The sequence below is a fragment of the Colias croceus genome, chromosome Z, assembly GCF_905220415.1.
Source record: "Colias croceus chromosome Z, ilColCroc2.1".
In the NCBI taxonomy this organism is placed as follows: domain Eukaryota; kingdom Metazoa; phylum Arthropoda; class Insecta; order Lepidoptera; family Pieridae; genus Colias; species Colias croceus.
The window spans coordinates 15587295-15606668 of record NC_059568.1 but is presented as its reverse complement, the minus strand read 5'-3'; the positions used below and the strand labels follow the sequence as shown (position 1 = coordinate 15606668).

Sequence of the window (19374 nt, the reverse complement as noted above, 5' to 3'; positions counted from 1 at the left end):
TGGCGAATGGCGACATAAAAGAAACACAACAAACACACTTATATCATAATGTGTATTAATTAGTTAGGTTAATAAGGATTATTCTAATGAATTTATCCTTTTAATCCCGGGTACGTACAAGGGAGGGACGTCGTCAAGGTCCCCGTAACTGGGACATGATCGATGACAGTTAAAATGATGGACAGACCCACAGGATGAAACTACCAGAATGCTGTTATTACAGAACTAGACAAATGTCGGATTCTTAAATTTAATACTTTAATGTACTTATGAACTGGTGAAAGTAAATTAATTGTTAATATTGATACATAAGAGATTTTTATTTATTTATAGATTGACCCAATACGTTTAAAATTTATAATAGAATGATATTTTTGAACAATTGATGGATGCGTTGGGATTTCTGTGTCTCAAATAAATTATTTATTTATCCATACTAATATTATAAATGCGAAAGTAACTCTGTCATTCTGTCTGTTACTCAATCACGCCTAAACTACTGAACAAATTTGCATGAAATTTGGTATGGAGATATTTTGATACCCGAGAAAGGACATAGGCTACCTTTTATTGCGAAATATGTACCACGGGCGAAGCCGGGGTGGGCCACTAGTTTATTATATATATATGTATATATTTAATAAAAATTGCCGAGAAAATGTACCAGCTATATTACAAACCCTAACTTTGTCAAAATATTCCTTGCTTCATAGAACTACATGACACGTAGTTTATTAATACGCAGTGGGTCGTCCTTACTCATGTATTTTAGTTTCCACCATCGAAATGATACAATAATATTATGTTGGTTTTCATGAAATAACGCAGTTTGATCGAATAAACAGGGTGTCCTACTATTGGTAGGTATACTAAGCGCGAAGAGACTTGTCGTTTAGCATACACCGATCACGTAAAAAATACTTAAACAACAATATTACGTCAAAAATTGTTTGCTAAATTTTTCCTCAAAATCCATGTTTTCTTCTATAGTAGGTAACTATATGTCGGTATTACTAAAACGGGGTCAGTATAACCACGTGCATTACCATCGCAAAGTCAAATAAATTCACCGAAAGTTGAGCTCAAATTGATTGTCGATCTTATCACTGAATAAAAATATTTTTTTTTTCTAAAATCTCATGTGATTTTCATTGAATAGATAGGTAGATCGCAAGAGCAAAAGGGATACAAAATAATTCAACACTTGAAGCATAAACATTTATTGCACTTAAAACGCCACTACATTTGTAACATAATACAATTTTTAATAATTCGCCAATTAAAATATTAAACAATTATAAGCTTTCATCACTTCAGCAGCAGACAGAATGTGTTCAATGTACTAGTTGTTATGTACTTTATTTATGTAGTTGTTATCAACGATCTAACACTTTCTGGTGCGCCTTCAGTGGGTATAACATCTTACATAGCCCTGATCAAGATATTATTCAACTACAATAAGCGCTCATCTACTATTTCATCTTTAAACTACTGCAATTTATAATATCTTTTTAATATATTGACTTTTAAAATACGAGCTGGAGATCATTATAGTTATTTAAATGGATTAAAGCTTATAACATCTACATGATTCCAAATATAATTTATTACTATGTCATAATTTAATAGAAGACTGAAACATAAAAACAAGATATAAGATAAGATATTAAGTAATATAAGTAATTCTTAAACAGTGCAAACATATCATAATATGATATTTTTATAATAATATATTTTTTTTAATTTAGTGGACGAATAGATAAATATAATTTTTTATAGCTTTGACCCAGAGAGCTTATATATTAATATAATTTAATTCTGTAATATAATGAGATAGCTAGCCCGCCGGATTGTCTGGGAAGACAGTGACAGAGAGTATTTATGTTGAACACAAAGTTTCTTCTGGTAGGTAACTCAACCGCAGGCGAAAAAGTTGGTTATTAATTAAGTTATAACTATAATATATGTATCCATAACATTATTAAAGACTAGAAAAAACGAACACATTATTACTAGATTATATTCCTAAAGATATTTTTTTTCTTAAGTAATGTATAACGATTATAAAATTGTTTTAAGCCGAAATGGATTTTTTTTACATAAATGCATTTGAATATAATATCATAATTTCACTAATTTAACTAATGTTCGGAAGATCTGAAATAAATTTCAAGGTAAGGCGCCTACCTAGGTATATAGCAATAAACATTTGCTTAAAAATAATTTGTAAAGTAATAAATACTTGAGTTTAAAAATATTTGAGCTAATAATTTATTTTAATTCAGTGCATAAAGTATTTAGTTAAGTACAATATTATGAATATCAAGAATTTAATATTTTTATTAAAGCATATAATTTTTAACTATGGTAATATATTATTAAATACAATTTTGTAATGAGATACAGAATTGTTAATTTAGGCGGTTATAAAGATGAGTGATGATGGGAGATGAACGCCCTCTAGTGTTGAATGCAACACTTAACAATCGAAAACGTACTACAACCGCAATCGTTATTAGCAAGGCAACAGATGGCGTTGTTGCTAATAACAATTCAATAGAGGAATACAATTATTATTATTCTACTCGATCCTTTAACTTGTTGTTTATTCCCTTGGTCCTGGTCCGGGTCCGGAGACGTCAGAAAAGTGGCTTCTGACCTGAAAAATAATAAATTATTTAATTACTATGCATATAGAACTAACTACTACTTCTGTATAATATTGACTACAACATATTATAATTGAAAATATACCCCCAAAGTTTCAGCAATTTTCAATACGATCGGCACAAGAGAAGAATGCGATAGCAGTTCTTCTGGCAAGGGTGGCACGGAGCGCACGATCTGTGAGCGCGATCGGAAGTTCCTGTTCATCCGCAGAGAACACTCGCAGAACAAATAGCGCAGGATTATCATTCGCAAGAACTCGTCGCCCATAAATGCGAAGAAATTCATATCTGCAAATTTTTAATTAGATAAATTACTTTATATTTGGAGACCTACCTCTCAGTAGAAGAAACTTATTGATTTTAACATACCAATTCGAATTCGTGTTATAAGTTGGATGCTATGGAAAATAAAGTCTAACACGAGCGGTTCGCAAGCATCTAACAATCTTTCTTCGATGGTGTATAGCTCGCAAGATGCGCAAAATCCCATCATAGGATTGTTGAGGAATAAAGTTAGTAAGTTTCCTTGGTGTGTGCGCTCTGAAATGTGAACAAAAGTCAATAATTTGATTTTATATAATTTCTAAGAAATTTACATAAATTCTGAGCAAGTTCGTAAAACCAAAGAAAGTATTAGACTGGTAACTTTGAAAGTAATTTTTATGCACCTGTCAAACCTGCTGGCAACTCTTGCGCAGACAAGAGCATCACTAACGGCTGGTTAAAATGTCGCGGTATGTTCTGCATCAATCCTGAGCAATTTGATTCTACGATTATGAAGAGGGGTCGTCTCGTATAGGGGTATATGTCTCCTGGGTATAGTAGGTGGATGTCTTTACCACGTCGTTCCCGCTCCGACTGGCTACCTCTTGAATCCCTCGGTTCTCTGGATTCCCTTGGTTCTCGTGAATCTCTTGAGTCCCTAGAGTCTCTAGGGTCCCTTGCGTCTCTCGGATCCCTTGCGTCTCTAGGGTCCCTTGCGTCTCTCGGATCCCTTGAGTCTCTAGGGTCCCGTGAGTCTCTAGGGTCTCGTGTGTCTCTCGGGTCCCTGGAGTCTCGGGAGTCTCTGGAATCTCTAGCCTCTCTTAGCTCTCTAGGTGTTTCCAATTTACCAGATGTAATAAATCCCCCACAATCGTAACCGGCTAAAATAAAGAAGATATCATATTACATTAAAGAATAAAATATAATTGAAAACAATAATTGTAAAAAAGTGTATCATAAAAGTGGTCAACTAACTTATGTTTTCAGCATTACGTGCGTGAGATGAAATGTACCCGTCGGCTGAAATGTACAAAAGTATCGCTCCATTGGGAGGTAAGTCATTGCAGCTGCTAGCCAAGTAAACCAGGAATTGCATAGCCGTAGGTTTAAACAGCAAGTACTTGTGGGGGTTGTCTCGACGAAAACTGTCTCCTACGACGTACCCTGAAAGAAATAATTGTATCTATGCACGAAGCAAAACACGAGAATAATATGCAATAATTGCAGAAATATTTTGGTAATAGATAGGAGGGTTGAGAGAGTGGTAGGAGAATGAGGGTAACACGAGAATAAAATATCGCACACAGTAACAGTAATTGAATAAAAAAATAACGCATTTGAAAATCATTTCTTATCAAATGACAATCGCTTAATGCTTATAAATTCGCCATATAGTAGTTACGTCAGCCTCACCTCTCTGGGTGGAATGTGGAGCTAGGGGAGGGCCATGAGGTGGAATGTCGTCGTGTAGAATCTGTGGTGCAGGCCCGATTGGCTCCTTTTCCAGAACTTGCAAAATTCTGTACATGTCGATGGTGAGTTCAGAAAACTTTGCCTGCTGTGTGTTACTACCAACAATAATGACATCTTGTAGCGTCAGGTACATGTGCGGCCCCCTTTCGATGTATGGAGTATGGTCTGGGTGTATTCTGTAAATAGTCAAAACATAGTAGTCAAGCACTATAATAAATAGAAAATTGGAGATCCCGATCAATATAAAAAGCGCTTTATACCTGTTAGACAGATCAGGTATTGGCATGTCTGTGTATATGATTTGTACGGCTGGCTCAGCGTCTAGGAACGCTTTCACCTCGTCGACAACAACAGTCCATTCAATCTGATCTTCAGCATTGTATGCCGTTCCATATTCAATGATTTGGTTATCCAGTTCACGTATCAAGTCGTCAACAAGTTTTAATCTATTCAATAGTAGTGAAACAACAATGAACCTCGCATAGTATCTAAGCTTTTTCACCATTAGTTCGCATTTGTCTTCTTTAACGGCGTGCGTGTAATAGCGTCTGGCACGGATAGCTTGGTAGAATGCAAAAGCTTCACGAAGGTACGCTGTTTCACTCGTCCTTAAACTAAAACAATATTCACTTCACTAAAATCTAGTAAAGTCAAAGGTAATTGTTAGGTCAATGTGCACTTATTTATTGTTTAATTTAATGAAATATCATAAATAAACGAAATGTTAAAAACTCACTAGAAGTGGTAATACAGTTGTCCAATTTTAGACGCTATTTCACCAATTTGCCATCTCTTTAATCCATATTTAATGTCCAGTATGTCTCTGTGTTGTTGTTGAAACTTCCACAACTTTGTGTAAACATCGAAAGTACGGCCGAAATAAGACTGCCATTGCTTATGTCCGTATTGTGGTAGTTCTCTAAAAATAATGTCAAGGTGAATTGCTGTATGCTGGTGGCTTGCTCAAGTTTAATAAAAGAAAATGCGATGTACTTCTTAAAAATTGATTTGAATATTACTTATAACATTATTGTTAAATCCTCCTATAACTGCATTAAAACATTGCGCATATAAAATAATTTTATAATCTATATTGGATCTAATAAATTGTTCGAATGACGAAGACAAAAGCTCGTAAATCACTTTAATTAATTTTACTTCAAATAATTCAGTTACATTATTAAAAATTCAAAACAAAATATTGAATGTTGCTTACCTCAAACCGTTAAACAGCACTTTTGATTTCTCCAGTAAGTGACAAAATTCAATAATTATTTTCCTCTCGCTCTCTTCAATGGGATTCATGATTGATGATGATGACAATAATTTACGATCTAAATTATATTTTTGAACAATATAACAAAATAGTAAAGTTTTTATTATATGTTTAAAAGTGAAAGAAGTTTTTAAGTTTATTAAATTTATTCACTCTCGTCACTGGACTCTTCGTTGCCGCTGCTATCTGTATCATTTGCTTTGTGAACCTCAGCTACAGTTACGTACTTTCTGCAGTCGGGATTATAGAAGATCCCGCTAGTCTCCACAATAGCAAAGTCCCAATAATATCGATTTCTCATCTTCCTTTGAACTAGATAGAACTCGAACTCTGTACGACCGATTAGGCGGCATCGATATGCCCGCTCAACGCTATACAAATCTCTGACACTAACTATGAAGCAAAAATCGCATATATCTATAGTTACCTCATCGGCAGGAGGCCGTCGGGTTCGAAATGATGGTAAAGTAAAATCTGTACGCGAGCGATTAAATCCTTGGTATCTGCGCTGGCATCGGAGTCGTCGATATTCTGATTCCAGTTCTATATCTGGTTCCGGAAGGTACTGTGGCGCTAAAGGGCGCTGCAGTCGAGTGGTCGGTCGCGGTCGCGTCGGTGATACCGGTTCCGGCTGCGATACCGATGTGGGAGCTGATCGAATGCGTCTACGAACTGTAGGTCTGGCTTGCGCTAGACCTGATGGTCCAGGTTGCGGCTCATCTACCGGTTGGGGTGCAGATGCAACTTGCTCTGTAAGAAAGGTGATTTCTTCTATTGGAGGTTGGGTTGGAAGTCTTGGTCGAGTTTTTATAGGCTTTCGCTCTGGTGATCTTTGCGCTTGAGCTGCATCTACATGTTCAACTGCTAGTGGCTGTTGTGGTACAGTTGTCGATTTGGATTGCGCCGCTGGTTCCGCATGTATTTGCGCTAATGTTACCACATGCTGCCCTTGCGGTTGTGTGGTGACCGGTAGGCGGCACGGTAATACGGCCCGTTGTGGCTGTCGTTTTGGTACTAATTTTGATTTGATTACTAATATCGGAGCTGGCGCTGCCGTCACTACCAGCTCTAGTTTCGCGGCCGATGTGAGACTCGACTGCGCACTCGATATCGGGGCCGGCTGCGCTGCTGATACCGGTTGAGATTGGTCTGAGGCTTTCTCTTGCAATTGTTCAGACGGTATCAGCTGTGATTGCGCAGATGCTATTGATTGCGCTTGCGCTGCCCTTGCATCCGGTTCCGTAACTGTAAGCCGAGGTTGGGTAGTTGTGTCCGCTTCCGATTGCGGTGTCGGTGGAGGATCAGTTCGCGCTGTTGGTATCAAAAGCGGCCGCGCAGTTGACCTGGTTAGCGTTTGAGCTAATTGTGCCTGGTCAAATTCATTTAGCGGGATTGGTTCTGATAGCTCTCTTTGTACTCCGAGTGGCAAATCAGACGGTCTTTTAATTGGTTTAGGATCTGATTCAGTTGTAACGTCCGAGTGCTCGTCAGATACTCCGGACGAGCTCGCTTCTGGGTCTGTTTGCAACGATTGGATCCCGGCATCGGAACTGCTGCTTATTGATGTAGAACTGACAAAAGAAGAAATCGACGTGCTGGCTGGCAGGATGGACGTAGCAGTCGAGGTGTCGGATGATGGGGTCGTTGCTAAAAAGAAGAAAAGAGTAAGTAAAGTGTTATTGCAAGAAAAATGGCAAAAATAAATTGTATAAATTATATGTTATTAATTGGTACCTTTTTAATCATAAATTTTATTTTTATCTGCCGGCCTGTAGAAATTAAATGACGCCCGTATGATGTGTTATTAATAATTACCGGAGCGTATACTTACAAGCAAAATAAATAATTTATAAACAATTCTTTTTTGGCACCTGCCCTTTTTAAGCTATTTGGATCGTCAGTCCTATTTGAGGCTTAGGTTACATAATAGGTATACAACCACTACCTAATTTATTATCTTCTTTCTCTGTACTTGTGGCTTAAATAAGCTAATTCTCAAAATATGAAAGTAAACATTTTAAAACGTAAAATAAATTTTTCGTTTTGAGTATAACTATAAAATTTTATTCCGCAATTTAACATTACAAATTGTAATTTATCAACTACTTTATTCAGAGATTTCAAAAAACACCTCAAAGGTGTAAATGTGTAGCGCGTTGAAAATATTTGTATCAAATTGTTTAACTCAAATACAAATAAATCGTATCCGTGATATTGAAAGCTGTCGACTGAAAATTTCTACGTAAAACCGAGTATTTGAGTATGCGTGTGGCATTTCCTGAAACCTAACCTCAGGATCGATAACAGATGTTGATCTTGTAGACAAAGCGTTGTTAAGGTGCACTAAGCAAATACGGATTTACATCAATATCCTGGATAAACTAATCACTACAGAGAATTTACTTTATTTTAATAGTTAGAGAGATTAATAATGATGATAATGTATACTTGATCAATAAATGATTTGTATTTGATTTTCGAGGATGGTTTTAGTACCTATAGGTATAATTATACTTTTTTTCTTACTTTCTATTGTAACCAATTTTAATTTATAATTAAGTACTTGTTAAGAGGCTTTTTGTGAATTTATTTTAGAGGCAAGCTGTTTCTCCTAAACACAGGTTGCCCAGTAACCTAGCTAGGGAAACATTGGCTTGTATAAATTGTTTTAGTAGCCTTTTATATTTATATACTCTTACATTAATATAAATTGTATATTGTAATAAATTGTAATTGTAATTGTATGTAAACTCTATGTAAATTGTAATGAAAATAAATAAATGAAATATTATAGCGGACCGCCCGGGCTTCGCCCGTGGTACCTACATGTTTAGCTTTTTTTTTCATGAGAACCATCCTCTAACTTCAAGGAATAGATTCCGCAGCGCACGCGATGGCAGCATTTTTATTGAGGAATTTTTTACACCTCGGGTTACATTATTGCACTTTTGGTAAGGATCTCTAATTTTTTTGAAAATGCAATCTAGCCTATGTTGCTCACTGAAAATGCAGCTTTCTAATGGTGAATGAATTTTTGAAATCGGTCACCATACATACATACAAACATAATTACAAACCTTTCCTCTTTATAATATTAGTAGGTATAGATTATTTTATACAGAAAGCGAGGGAAGCCGCAGACGAAAAGTTATACACTTAGCAAGTCTTTTTTATGTAGAGAAAACACGAAAAAGGAGCAACGTCTGCTGGTGCAACTAATTATTATAAAAAAAATCTTAATAGTATTCACGTATTATACATAAATATACATGAACCTAAAGGGGTTTGGGTAAAGTTGGCGTCATGATGAACTTTCGCTGCCAGTGATAAAAAATTAGATATTTTAAAAGAACTAAGTATATATTGTGAGCAAAAGTTAACTCTTCAAAACTATCCACCATAGAGTCGAATAAAGACACTATTTAGATAATAACTTTAGTGCTGGATATCGGAAAATTTTCAACGAAACACTAAAATAACTTCGTGTTTTTTTTTTAAATCTATCATTTTTACTTATATTTTTGAATATAATAAAAAATGTCAGGTTATCATGTTATAATCCTACTGTATTTCTTCATAAGTATTATTATTTCACAAATCGGTCATCATATCCTGAAACGATTAACCATGCTACATGTTCACTTATATTAATGAATAAATGGATTGCAAAAACCATCTATTTGTCGACCGATTGGGTTTAATTAATGTCTACACACATCTCACTTTGTGTATTGTAGGTTTTGTTCAACCACAGAGTACGTTCAACAGCAGCAAAACTGTGCTCATTTAGCATTGATGTATTATTATTATTAGCTTTGCAATTTTTCTTTGAAATATATTATATTACTAGCTTCCGCCCACGACTTTGTACGTGCATCCCCGTTTTTCCCTGTTCCCGTTAAGAATATCGGGAAATCCTTTCTTAGGGGACGCCTACGTTATGACATCTACCTGCAGTCCAAATTTCAGCCCGATACGTCCAGTGGTTTGGGCTGTGCGTTGATAGATCACTATATCAGTCACCTTTGAGTTTTATATATATAGATTTTGAAAAGAAAACCCTAATTTTAAAATGATTTACGCAAAACATAGTTGTAATAAGCCTCGCTTAATAAACTGATAAGTGTTGCAAATATATTCGTGAGATTCCTTTATCCATTCGCAATACGACCATTACGATTTCTTGTAAAAGATATAATAATAATTTGGTATTGAAATATTCCATAAATTGATACACATTCTGTACTAATTGTCTGTTGATCGCTGCGTGCATCGATGCCTTGCTAATTGAGCATTATGAAGGATAAGCTATACGAATGAATCATTTTTCAATTTGTTTCGAAGCATGATACTTAAATTGAAACTGCTGTAATAAACTGTGTAACACTTTAAAACGCATCCGTTTTTCCAATAATGATGCATCATAGCGTATAAAAATACATCGAGAGTGGTCGATAAAAGTGATAGCTGCGTTAAAAACAACTTCAAACTTGCACTTGCAACATTTACAAATACAGACAAAAATGCTCACAAAATAAAAACTACTGGGCCTATCCGAATAAAATGTTTATGGGACCAATTCGACACCATCCCGCATCGAACAAAAAAAGAATCACGTAAATCGGTTCAGAAACCTCTGAGTAATCGGTGTACATACATTTAAAAAAAACATACCGGCCGAATTGATAACCTCCTTTTTTTTGAAGTCGGTTAAAAATCGCGTATTACCTAACGAATTTCTTTTATACTAAATGTTTAATTTGCTATAATATCCTTAAATATAGATCTTTATTGAAGCCTATTTTTCTCTATTAAGACGTTAAGCAGTCGACTATGTAGCATTAAAATAAAGGTATCTACAATAATATATACAAGCTTTATGGATGCAATATTAAACGGAATTCTCAAACATAAGTAGTGCAACAGGCAACAGTTCCTCTCTCGTCTCAACTGTATTCATATTCAAGAGGACCAATTCGGTTCGCTGCTAATCATTGTAATAAGACTAAGTGTCCTTCGTTTCATTAAGATGTAAGCGATCGCTTTGATGTTTAAATATTATTGAATCAGTTTAAATATTAGTATTTCGTATACTGAAGAAATATATTATAGCTTGTCGTAGTGACTGCTTTTTTTGAAGGTCGTTAAGCTTAATAATATAAGCCGTTGGTTTTTAACCGCAGTATGAGACTTAGCGAGTGTTGTACATTTGAATACATTAAAATCTTTCTTTCTGATGCAATAATCCTCTTTGTAGGGATTTATAAAACAGCATGTCGAATATTAATTAGCTTACCTATTCAATTAGATGCTTTTAACCAACAGCTTAAGGTTTTTGCAGTTTTGGTAAGGATTTATTCGTAGTCTGTTGGTAATGTTTAATAATAAAACAAAAACAAATCTAGCACTTTGCATTAAAGTGCTAGATTTGTTTTTGTTTTATATTAATTATTATTTTTATGTTATGTTGAATATTTCTCATAATTATTCCGATATACTATTAGGTAAGACTGTAGGTGTACAATGTTATAATCAGAACTCTAAACAATTAAAATATGTAGAATTTTAGGTTTCATATTTTAACCGATGATTACTTGAAACCTCTTGTTTGGTAAGTTTACCTTTAGTTTGTAAACTCCTGAATAATTTTTTTTGTTGTTTCTCTATATTTGGGATTTCTTTAACAATTCGAAAATATAGTTTTTGAAATTCTAGCATCCCTTTGATTTTTATTTGAAGTGAGTGTGTGGGTTTACACTGAACTTTGAGAAATAGTTTTTACAATTTTCGATGGCGCGTTCAAAATGCTGGGCCTTTGTTTGGACCTTATTGTTTTGGCCTTTTGGCGTATTCGATTTAAAAGTATTTTGCCATAAAATATTTTTCCCTTGCTCTATATGCGGCCATGCTACTCAACGGTATGTAGGTAGAGCGTCTATGGGAATATTTGAAATTGAAGTAGGTATGGGTATTAGTAGTATCTTCTAATTCGTTATGTCTATTTCTTTATACAATATTTGCGTTATATAAAGTAATAAGAACACAGGGAAATCCGACTAGTAATTTAAAATCCAATTTAAAAAGATCGTCGGAAAAGTCGTCAAAAATATGTGTTATGATATAATCTAAAATCGTCAAAAGAGTGTCATAGCGCGACCTTAAATTAAAGAACGGTGTAGCAACAATTTTTTGGTTACTTTTTCATTGCACTTTCCGGAAAATATTCCATGGATCAAGTCTGGCAAATTGGTTCTCTGTTTTTGCCATATGAAACTTTATTATATTTCAAGTCTTGCGAATTTTTTGATTGCAGGCGAAATACGAGTATGCGTGTTTTTTTAATATATTTTTAGAGACTAGCAATTACGATGTGTAGTACGAAAATTGGGAACGGAATTTAATATGTTATTCACTGCTTTGAAGTTGTTTCCTTGTAATTTGCTTATGAAATTTTAATATAAGATTTTAAGAATGGAAAATATCGACCCAGCTACCGAGTTGGTAGCAGATAGATTATTATTTTTTTCTTCTCTGTGTAGTTGTACTCTGTGTTTTAACTTTGAATGTTCTTTTGTATATAATTTATATGATTTGTTCTTGTATATTTGTGTGGTTTTATATATTGTGGTTTCATATTGGCACGATTGTGTGTGTTTATACTTTTTAGAAATTTGTTCTATTTTATTAACCGACTTCAAAAAAAAAGGAGGAGGTTATCAATTCGGCCGGTATATTTTTTTTTTTTTTTTTAATGTATGTACACCGATTACTCCGAGGTTTCTGAACCGATTTACGTGATTCTTTTTTTGTTCGATGCGGGATGGTGTCGAATTGGTCCCATAAAAATTTAGGCCCAGTAGTTTTTATTTTATGAGCATTTTTGTCTGTAGGTATTTGTAAATTTTGCAAGTGCAAGTTTGAAGTCGGTTGTTTTTAACGCAGTTATCACTTGTGTCTAAGCTATTTTTAATTACCTACCCATATTGCTATTATTTTCTTGTGTTTGTTTTTCTAATAGATAATAATAATTAATTAATGAGACGAGTTTTAAATCTTGTAATTTTATTTTTAAATTTCTTATTTATTTGCAATTTATTAGAGCCCTAACATTTCAGATTGTTTGTAATGGAATATATCGAGGAGCAAGCTCATAATTGTTTCTGCTGTGTCTGGTGGTATGTTTGCATCTCTGTGTGTTTATTATATTTCTTATTTTGAATGTTCGTTTGTACGTTTGTAGTTTGTAGTTTTGTGTGCTTGTAAGGATTTGTTTGTATGCTTGTTTATTTATTTTTAATCTATATTGCATACAAAACATAAAATACAAATTTCACACACACACAGACAGGATGCAAAGGGCGGCTTTATTGCTTCAAGCAATTTCTTCCACGTCTTTTCTGTTTGTATGCTTATTTTTCTGTTAGTTGGTATACTTGTATGTCTGTATTCTCGCATGTTGGTATGATTGTGTGTTTGTATGTTTATATACTTATATCTTTATATACTTGTGAGTTAGTGAGTTCGTAAGCTTGTATATTTGAATGCTTGTTCGTTTGTTTGTGCGTTTGTGTGCTGGTGTATTTATATATTTGTGTGTGTGTGCACTTTTATACTTCTATACAAATTTATTAAAAAAACTTATATACCTACATGCTTGTATGTATTTATATCATATACAAACATACAAGCATACATATGTTTGTACATAAGTTTTTAATGCTTTTTAAGATTTTGTTAAACGTCTACCGTTAGTCGCTACCGACACGTCTTTAGCTCTGGGTTAATGTGGACAATTTGTTCACAGTTTGGTACGGCTCGGGGTTAGGTTCGCGGTGCGTGTTGTGAATGTTAAGCATTATTTTATATAGGTGTTTTTTTAATTACCTACGTATGCTGTTGTTTTATTCCTGTTTTTTTAATGTTATTAAATAATAAATGAGACGTGTTAAATCTTGTGAATTCCTTTTTATTTTAGTTATTCTTATTTATTCACATTTTTATGTAGCCCTTAACATAAACTATCATTTTTAGCTTTGATAAGTTCTTCAGCCATCGCATTTTAGCAAACTTAATATGCCTTCTACATTTCTGTCAAAATTTTTGTATAGTTATTATATTTTAACAGAAATTTTAACAATGTGTCATCATTTTTATTATTTACGCTTTCGAAGGCTGTTATTATATTTTGCAAAGGCGATATTTAAAACAATTTTATACATAATGAAACGGGAATAAGGCATAATATAACTATTAAAAAGTAATTATTCAGGTTACATTTTGCGTAATGATACAGAAATTAATAAAAAAATCGCTAAGCGTCGGGAAAAAAGCTTGTATACGACATTGCTACTATGAACCCACCTTAACTCTTAAAGACGGAGAATAAAAAGAATTAAACGCGCTCCCGAATGCTCTTTGACATGAAACAAGCATTATTCATTGTTTTATTGTACTTTGGAAGCTTCATTTAAAATTAATTGGTCAGTTATCACTGTTGTACTGAAAATTGCATCGCTATTTCTTTGTAACGTGCCCTATAATGAAGGTAATCCAATATTGCGATAGTGTTTTTAAAACATATGAATTTAAAGATATATTTTCTAAATAATTGTTACAATTCAAACACATAATATACTTCAGAGTTAATCGCTAATTAAATGCTACAAAAATCTCCGTCGGCAACACTGCAATCGGCAAGCAGCACCTACTTATGTCTAAAATGATACCTAAAACGTGATACATATAACAAAAAATAATGAAAAGTCGCAAAGAATGTCGCCTATAAGCTCGATAAAATATTAAATTTAGTGATTAATTAATTATATACTTATAAAATATTATAATACCTACTGTCGGAAAAAAATAATAAATTCATTTTCAGAGCGACATTTGAATATCCTAAAGTCACAAGTTTTTCGGCGGAGGTTCGGGCGCGCCAACAGGTAGTTCAACAAGTGGTTGCACTTTCACAGCCTCAAATAGGATAATAAGCTGAGCTCCGGTATTCGCTTTGCAACTATTTGCACAACATTTAGCGAGTGCTATTAATACGAGCGTCAAACTAAAGTTATGCTAACACTTGTAATATTTACTTTTGCTATCAAATGGACTTAATGCATTCGAAATTTCATGGAATGAATTTTTAATTTAAAACGACAACAAAATATTTAATGATATGAGAATAAATTATAAATACACTAAGTACATACCTTTCTTCATTTTCTTGAATTCACCGGGATCAGATTAAAGGTAAAAATTTCAACGACATTTTTACGAACTTATTTAGCGCGGATGAAACGGGCATTATTTAGCGAATGGATTGCGCGGTGAATTTACACATTTTTAAAACATATAACGGTTGATCTCACTGTGTTTTAAAAGTCAATATATTAAAAAGAGCGTTTAGAACAAACGGCCGAAAACCGACGCGATGCCCTTAAGCACATTGATCACGAGGCCCACGACCGTGTTAAAAACCGCGGCGAAAGGTTCAAGGATCTGTGGGCAGAACACGCACAGGATCACCACGACTATTTGGACCAGCACGAAAAGCAGGCACAGGAGTGTCCACTTGAGGTCGAAAAAGTCACACATCGCGAACCGGTTTCATGTACAGACGTGTGAAGCAGAGGACGGTCGAGGGCTGTGTGAGCAGCGGCTGCTGCGGCCCAGAGTCGCCGGGACCAGCCCGCCCCTCTGCAGTGACGCACAGTCACTCCTACTCACTTATGCACCTGCGATATTATATTTTGCCATGCAGAGTTTAAGGATAGTTTTCGATAGCGGTGCGCACTTATCACGTTTCGGAATTCGACGCATCTGGGATGGTACATGTCGATATTTTTCAAGGACACTGCGAATTAATTCGCAGAATTTGTTGCGCTAGTATATTATAAAGGAATTATTACAGCACAAATTAATTTTAAAATTTTATAATATGAAAAATGCAGGGATTTGACTAATCAAGATGTCTACAAGATAGTTTTCTACGCTCACGTAGCAAACGTCTACGTCTTGCTACGAAATGTCGTATCATCACTATACAAATTAATAATAAAAAAAGTGTGCTTTTACGAGATTCAAGATAAAATAATCAACTATATTTCCGATCACGGAAACATGAAATACTAAATTTTTCAGTGAAATTAATATACCAAAAAAAAAAAAAACATGAATGCTTTTCAATCAGCAATATTAAATAGTAAAAACGTTGAAAGCTCCAACGTTATTCTACAAGTATATGATATATTCACGTCTGGCCACACATTACATTCGACAATATTCGGTTTCGCTACAGGTGTCTCCCAAACGCAAACAATCACTTGTAATTTAATAATTCTGATCAAATCAATTAAAATCAAATCATTTATTTATCGTATTTTAATGGCAGTTAAACGCCTCCTTGGTACAGTGGTTGACGCGTGAGCGTAGAACCGAGGGGTCCTGGGTTCGATTCCCGTTGGAGACGAAGAAAAAAAATGTCTCGGTCTGGTAGGATACAGAAGGCTGAAAACCTACTTGTCCCTAAAGAAAATCGATCAGTGAAACAGATGTATGCATAATGCATCTGCCCCTTACCCCACTACGGGGACATGGGACTTCACACACAATGGCAGTTAAACTCATTACATACTACATATACCAATAATCACATTATTAAATGAATAAATTTTGTAATTATATATAATCCTTAACACGTTCACTGCGGCACAGAAATATCTGTACTTTCCATTACTGCGTTACGGGTCGTTTTAAACCTTGTCCTATACCAGAGATTGTGGCGGCACGAGGCATATTAAACCCCACCGCCCGTAGGAGACCAAAATCGTTTTTTTGGCGCCAAATAAGACAAAGTGTGCGGCTTTTGTCGTGATTATTATTAACAATGAGTTCATTAACCTAAATCTACCGTCGCCCGTGGTTAGATTAGTTAGTTTAGATTCTAGGGGTAAAATAAAATGTGGGGTCTGATGTACCCCATACCGCACTGAACAATAGCAGTTTTTCATATAATTTAGTGATGGGAAAAGAAATATCGATTTTATTTAATTGTATTTATTTATCAAACTTATGGATGTTTTTCATTAAAACAGGCCAAACAATAATATTGTTTGCAACCAGTGCATTCTGTGAGAATTTTCTTTACCTTGTTCGGCCTCACGACTTGTTAAGAAGGTGCGGAGTTTTTCGTAACATCCTACACATCTTTGATCCCTTTAAGAGATGATGTGCCTTGTTTGTTGGCTTGTTGACTTGGGCAAGAGTTAAATTTTGATAAGCCATACACCGATTGCCGGGTGTTTTGGATTTGCCGCTAGTTGATTCAATGAACAAACACACTAATAGTAATCATGATTATCAACCTATTTGAAGAAAGTTACTCAACATGTCACATTCACGTTTCTATTAACGATATTTATTATAACGAGTAGTTAGGATGTTTGAAAATTACCTGTATCCACATTCAAGTCCTTCTTTGTAAAAGCTTCAATAAGTTGTTCCACAAATAGTCTCGAATGCGTTGCACAACACTAACCGCGTGAAGCTAGCTTAGGGTGCGGTACGAGGTGCGTGGTGGTACGAGGTGTTCGCAACCTCGTTCCGCACTGTGTTAGAATTTTTATTTGTTCAGTGCGGCACGAGGTCTAAGAAACCCGGTATTAAGGTCGGTATACCATTGAACTAGGAATCAATAGCACATCTCAGATATATAGATATCACTTTCCTACACTGAACCAGATGGAAGTTATGCCTCCCGCACGACAGAGAAGTTTAAGTTTTTTCCTACCGCTATAACGACGAGACACGGACAGGGTGTTTCAAGCCCTGTTTCGCAGCTAACGTGTTAATAAATAGTTTTTTATTTATTTAAGTTATTTCTATATAAAATACAATGATTATTACATGGAAGAAGCCACTAATAACTCGTATAAATAACGATGTACTCGATCGAAAGTCACAAACCTCTTTTTATTATACAAACTTTTACAAGTGTCTCAAAGAGCCCTCATTAAAAGATCTTAAGTAGCACTAAGCTATTCATTAGAACAATGATGTTCGTCATTGTAAGTGTTAAAATATTGGTTGTGGATGATTTCTGAACAAAAAAGGGCTCGACGGAATACAGTAGAAGTCGGTAGTCCACTATTACAATGGAAATCGGACCCTATCTTCTTGCAATATGTGTATACTCCCTCTCCATATAAATAAAAATCAAACCGAAAAATATAACTTGCAATAGTATATACTAGGTATGTTTAAATAACGCGGCGGCTATTTGGGCCTAACTTTTTGCAATATTTCATCTCTAAATAACTTCCCGGGGCGTTGTTATAATATTTTTTTTAGTAATTACATTAAAAAAAAAATATTTTTTATTACAAGTCTATGATAACATCATAGATTTTCTTTTATTACAAGTATTACAAGTCTATGATGTTATCATAGACTTGTAATAAATAATGAATTTGAAATAAATGTTATGACTTCACTTTTGTGCACTCATTTCGACACACCAAAATTCAGTACAAGATTTATTACAAACATGAAACTCAAAAAGAGCGCATAGTACGTATTTATCGATTTTTCTTTACGTGCTTCGGTTGTTGTATAAAAAGCTCATAATTGACATTTTTTACCCACTGTCCACTGATATAGAAGCATCATTGGTGTAATTAATATGGCCTTTGCAGGAACCGAACGTTCGATGTAAGAAAGAATATCTAACGTTTTTATTTTTGGTTTCTGTAGTATCTAACATAATTCACCAATAAAATACATAATATTTGAGAAACAGCTAATATATCAGCTGTTTCCCAATTTCCTGTTTAATTGCTTAGGTACTGACCATATACAGACCACTATTATCTTATTGTTTCAAAGAAAATTTGTGCGTATTTGCAGTTGATTATGATAGATAGGTATATACAGAAGATATTTTACAAGAATAATTCTTTGTTTTGAATTCTTTCCATGAGAACTGTGATGAGAACTTAAATTCTGTGAAATATGGGTGTATGTTCTATCGCAAAATGGAATATAAAATTGCACATCCGAAAAAATAGTAATATCACAAATTGAAATGAAAGATTGGACATTTTTAATTTTCGTACAATATTAGATTATTAGATATACCTGTATGTTTGCACGTTATGGGAAAATGCATCTTCATCTTCATATGAATGATGTTCGCAGAAACTCAGTCAAGCAGTCTACGAGATTAAATTTATTTCAATCGGCTAATGCCACCCATGTTAGCTGGAAATTTCGATTTTCATATTTCACAATATGAATTTTAAAATTATTATTTGTTATTATGAATAAAATTATTATTATGAAGTTGCATGAAATATTTTAATAATTATCGGAATCATTCTTAGTTATTATTGGAATTAATCTTGATAACAATTGAAATTTAAATTCAATTTTATTTTAATTAGAGCGCAACCCACACGAATAAAATAAAAAAGGAAAGACAAATCGTTCAAAATTAATATAAAGAATTGATAGTTCCAAGCACACGATAGCTTTACGCCTGATCTCCCGCCTCCACCGTGTCAAAGGGACGCATACAGAACTCAGAAAGCGTGTATTTTCATTTACCATGTACCAGATATTTTATTAAAATATCCAACATATATTATGCCGCCAAATAAAACACAGGCTTTCATTTGACGTCCGTTTAATGTAGCA

General features: G+C 34.3%; 2 protein-coding genes across 2 annotated transcripts in view; one reads left to right on the top strand and one right to left on the bottom strand.

Annotated features, from left to right (window-relative positions):
- Positions 1-19374, top strand: part of LOC123705206 (succinate dehydrogenase cytochrome b560 subunit, mitochondrial-like) — a 43802-nt gene that overhangs the window by 12619 nt on the left and 11809 nt on the right. The gene's annotated exons all lie outside the window — the stretch shown is intronic.
- LOC123705205 (protein SCAI) lies at positions 2350-5832 on the bottom strand. Its single transcript, XM_045653897.1, has 9 exons — positions 5623-5832; positions 5143-5325; positions 4667-5020; positions 4347-4582; positions 3909-4097; positions 3338-3814; positions 3039-3209; positions 2755-2957; positions 2350-2659 (listed from the first exon to the last, which is right to left on the bottom strand). Exons 1-9 carry the CDS (start codon positions 5709-5711, stop codon positions 2606-2608), a joined length of 1956 nt encoding a protein of 651 aa, XP_045509853.1. The 5' UTR covers positions 5712-5832; the 3' UTR covers positions 2350-2605.

What these genes read in the sequence shown, in the direction of transcription:
- LOC123705205 (XM_045653897.1), bottom strand. Translation starts at nt 5,711, where the DNA reads ATGAATCCCATTGAAGAGAGCGAGAGGAAAATAATTATTGAATTTTGT. An exon ending in GTGCTGTTTAACGGTTTGAG is followed by an intron (nt 5,326 to 5,622) that starts GTAAGCAACATT and finishes CATTATTTTTAG; the next exon opens with AGAACTACCACAATACGGAC. An exon ending in CAACTGTATTACCACTTCTA is followed by an intron (nt 5,021 to 5,142) that starts GTGAGTTTTTAA and finishes ATATTGTTTTAG; the next exon opens with TTTAAGGACGAGTGAAACAG.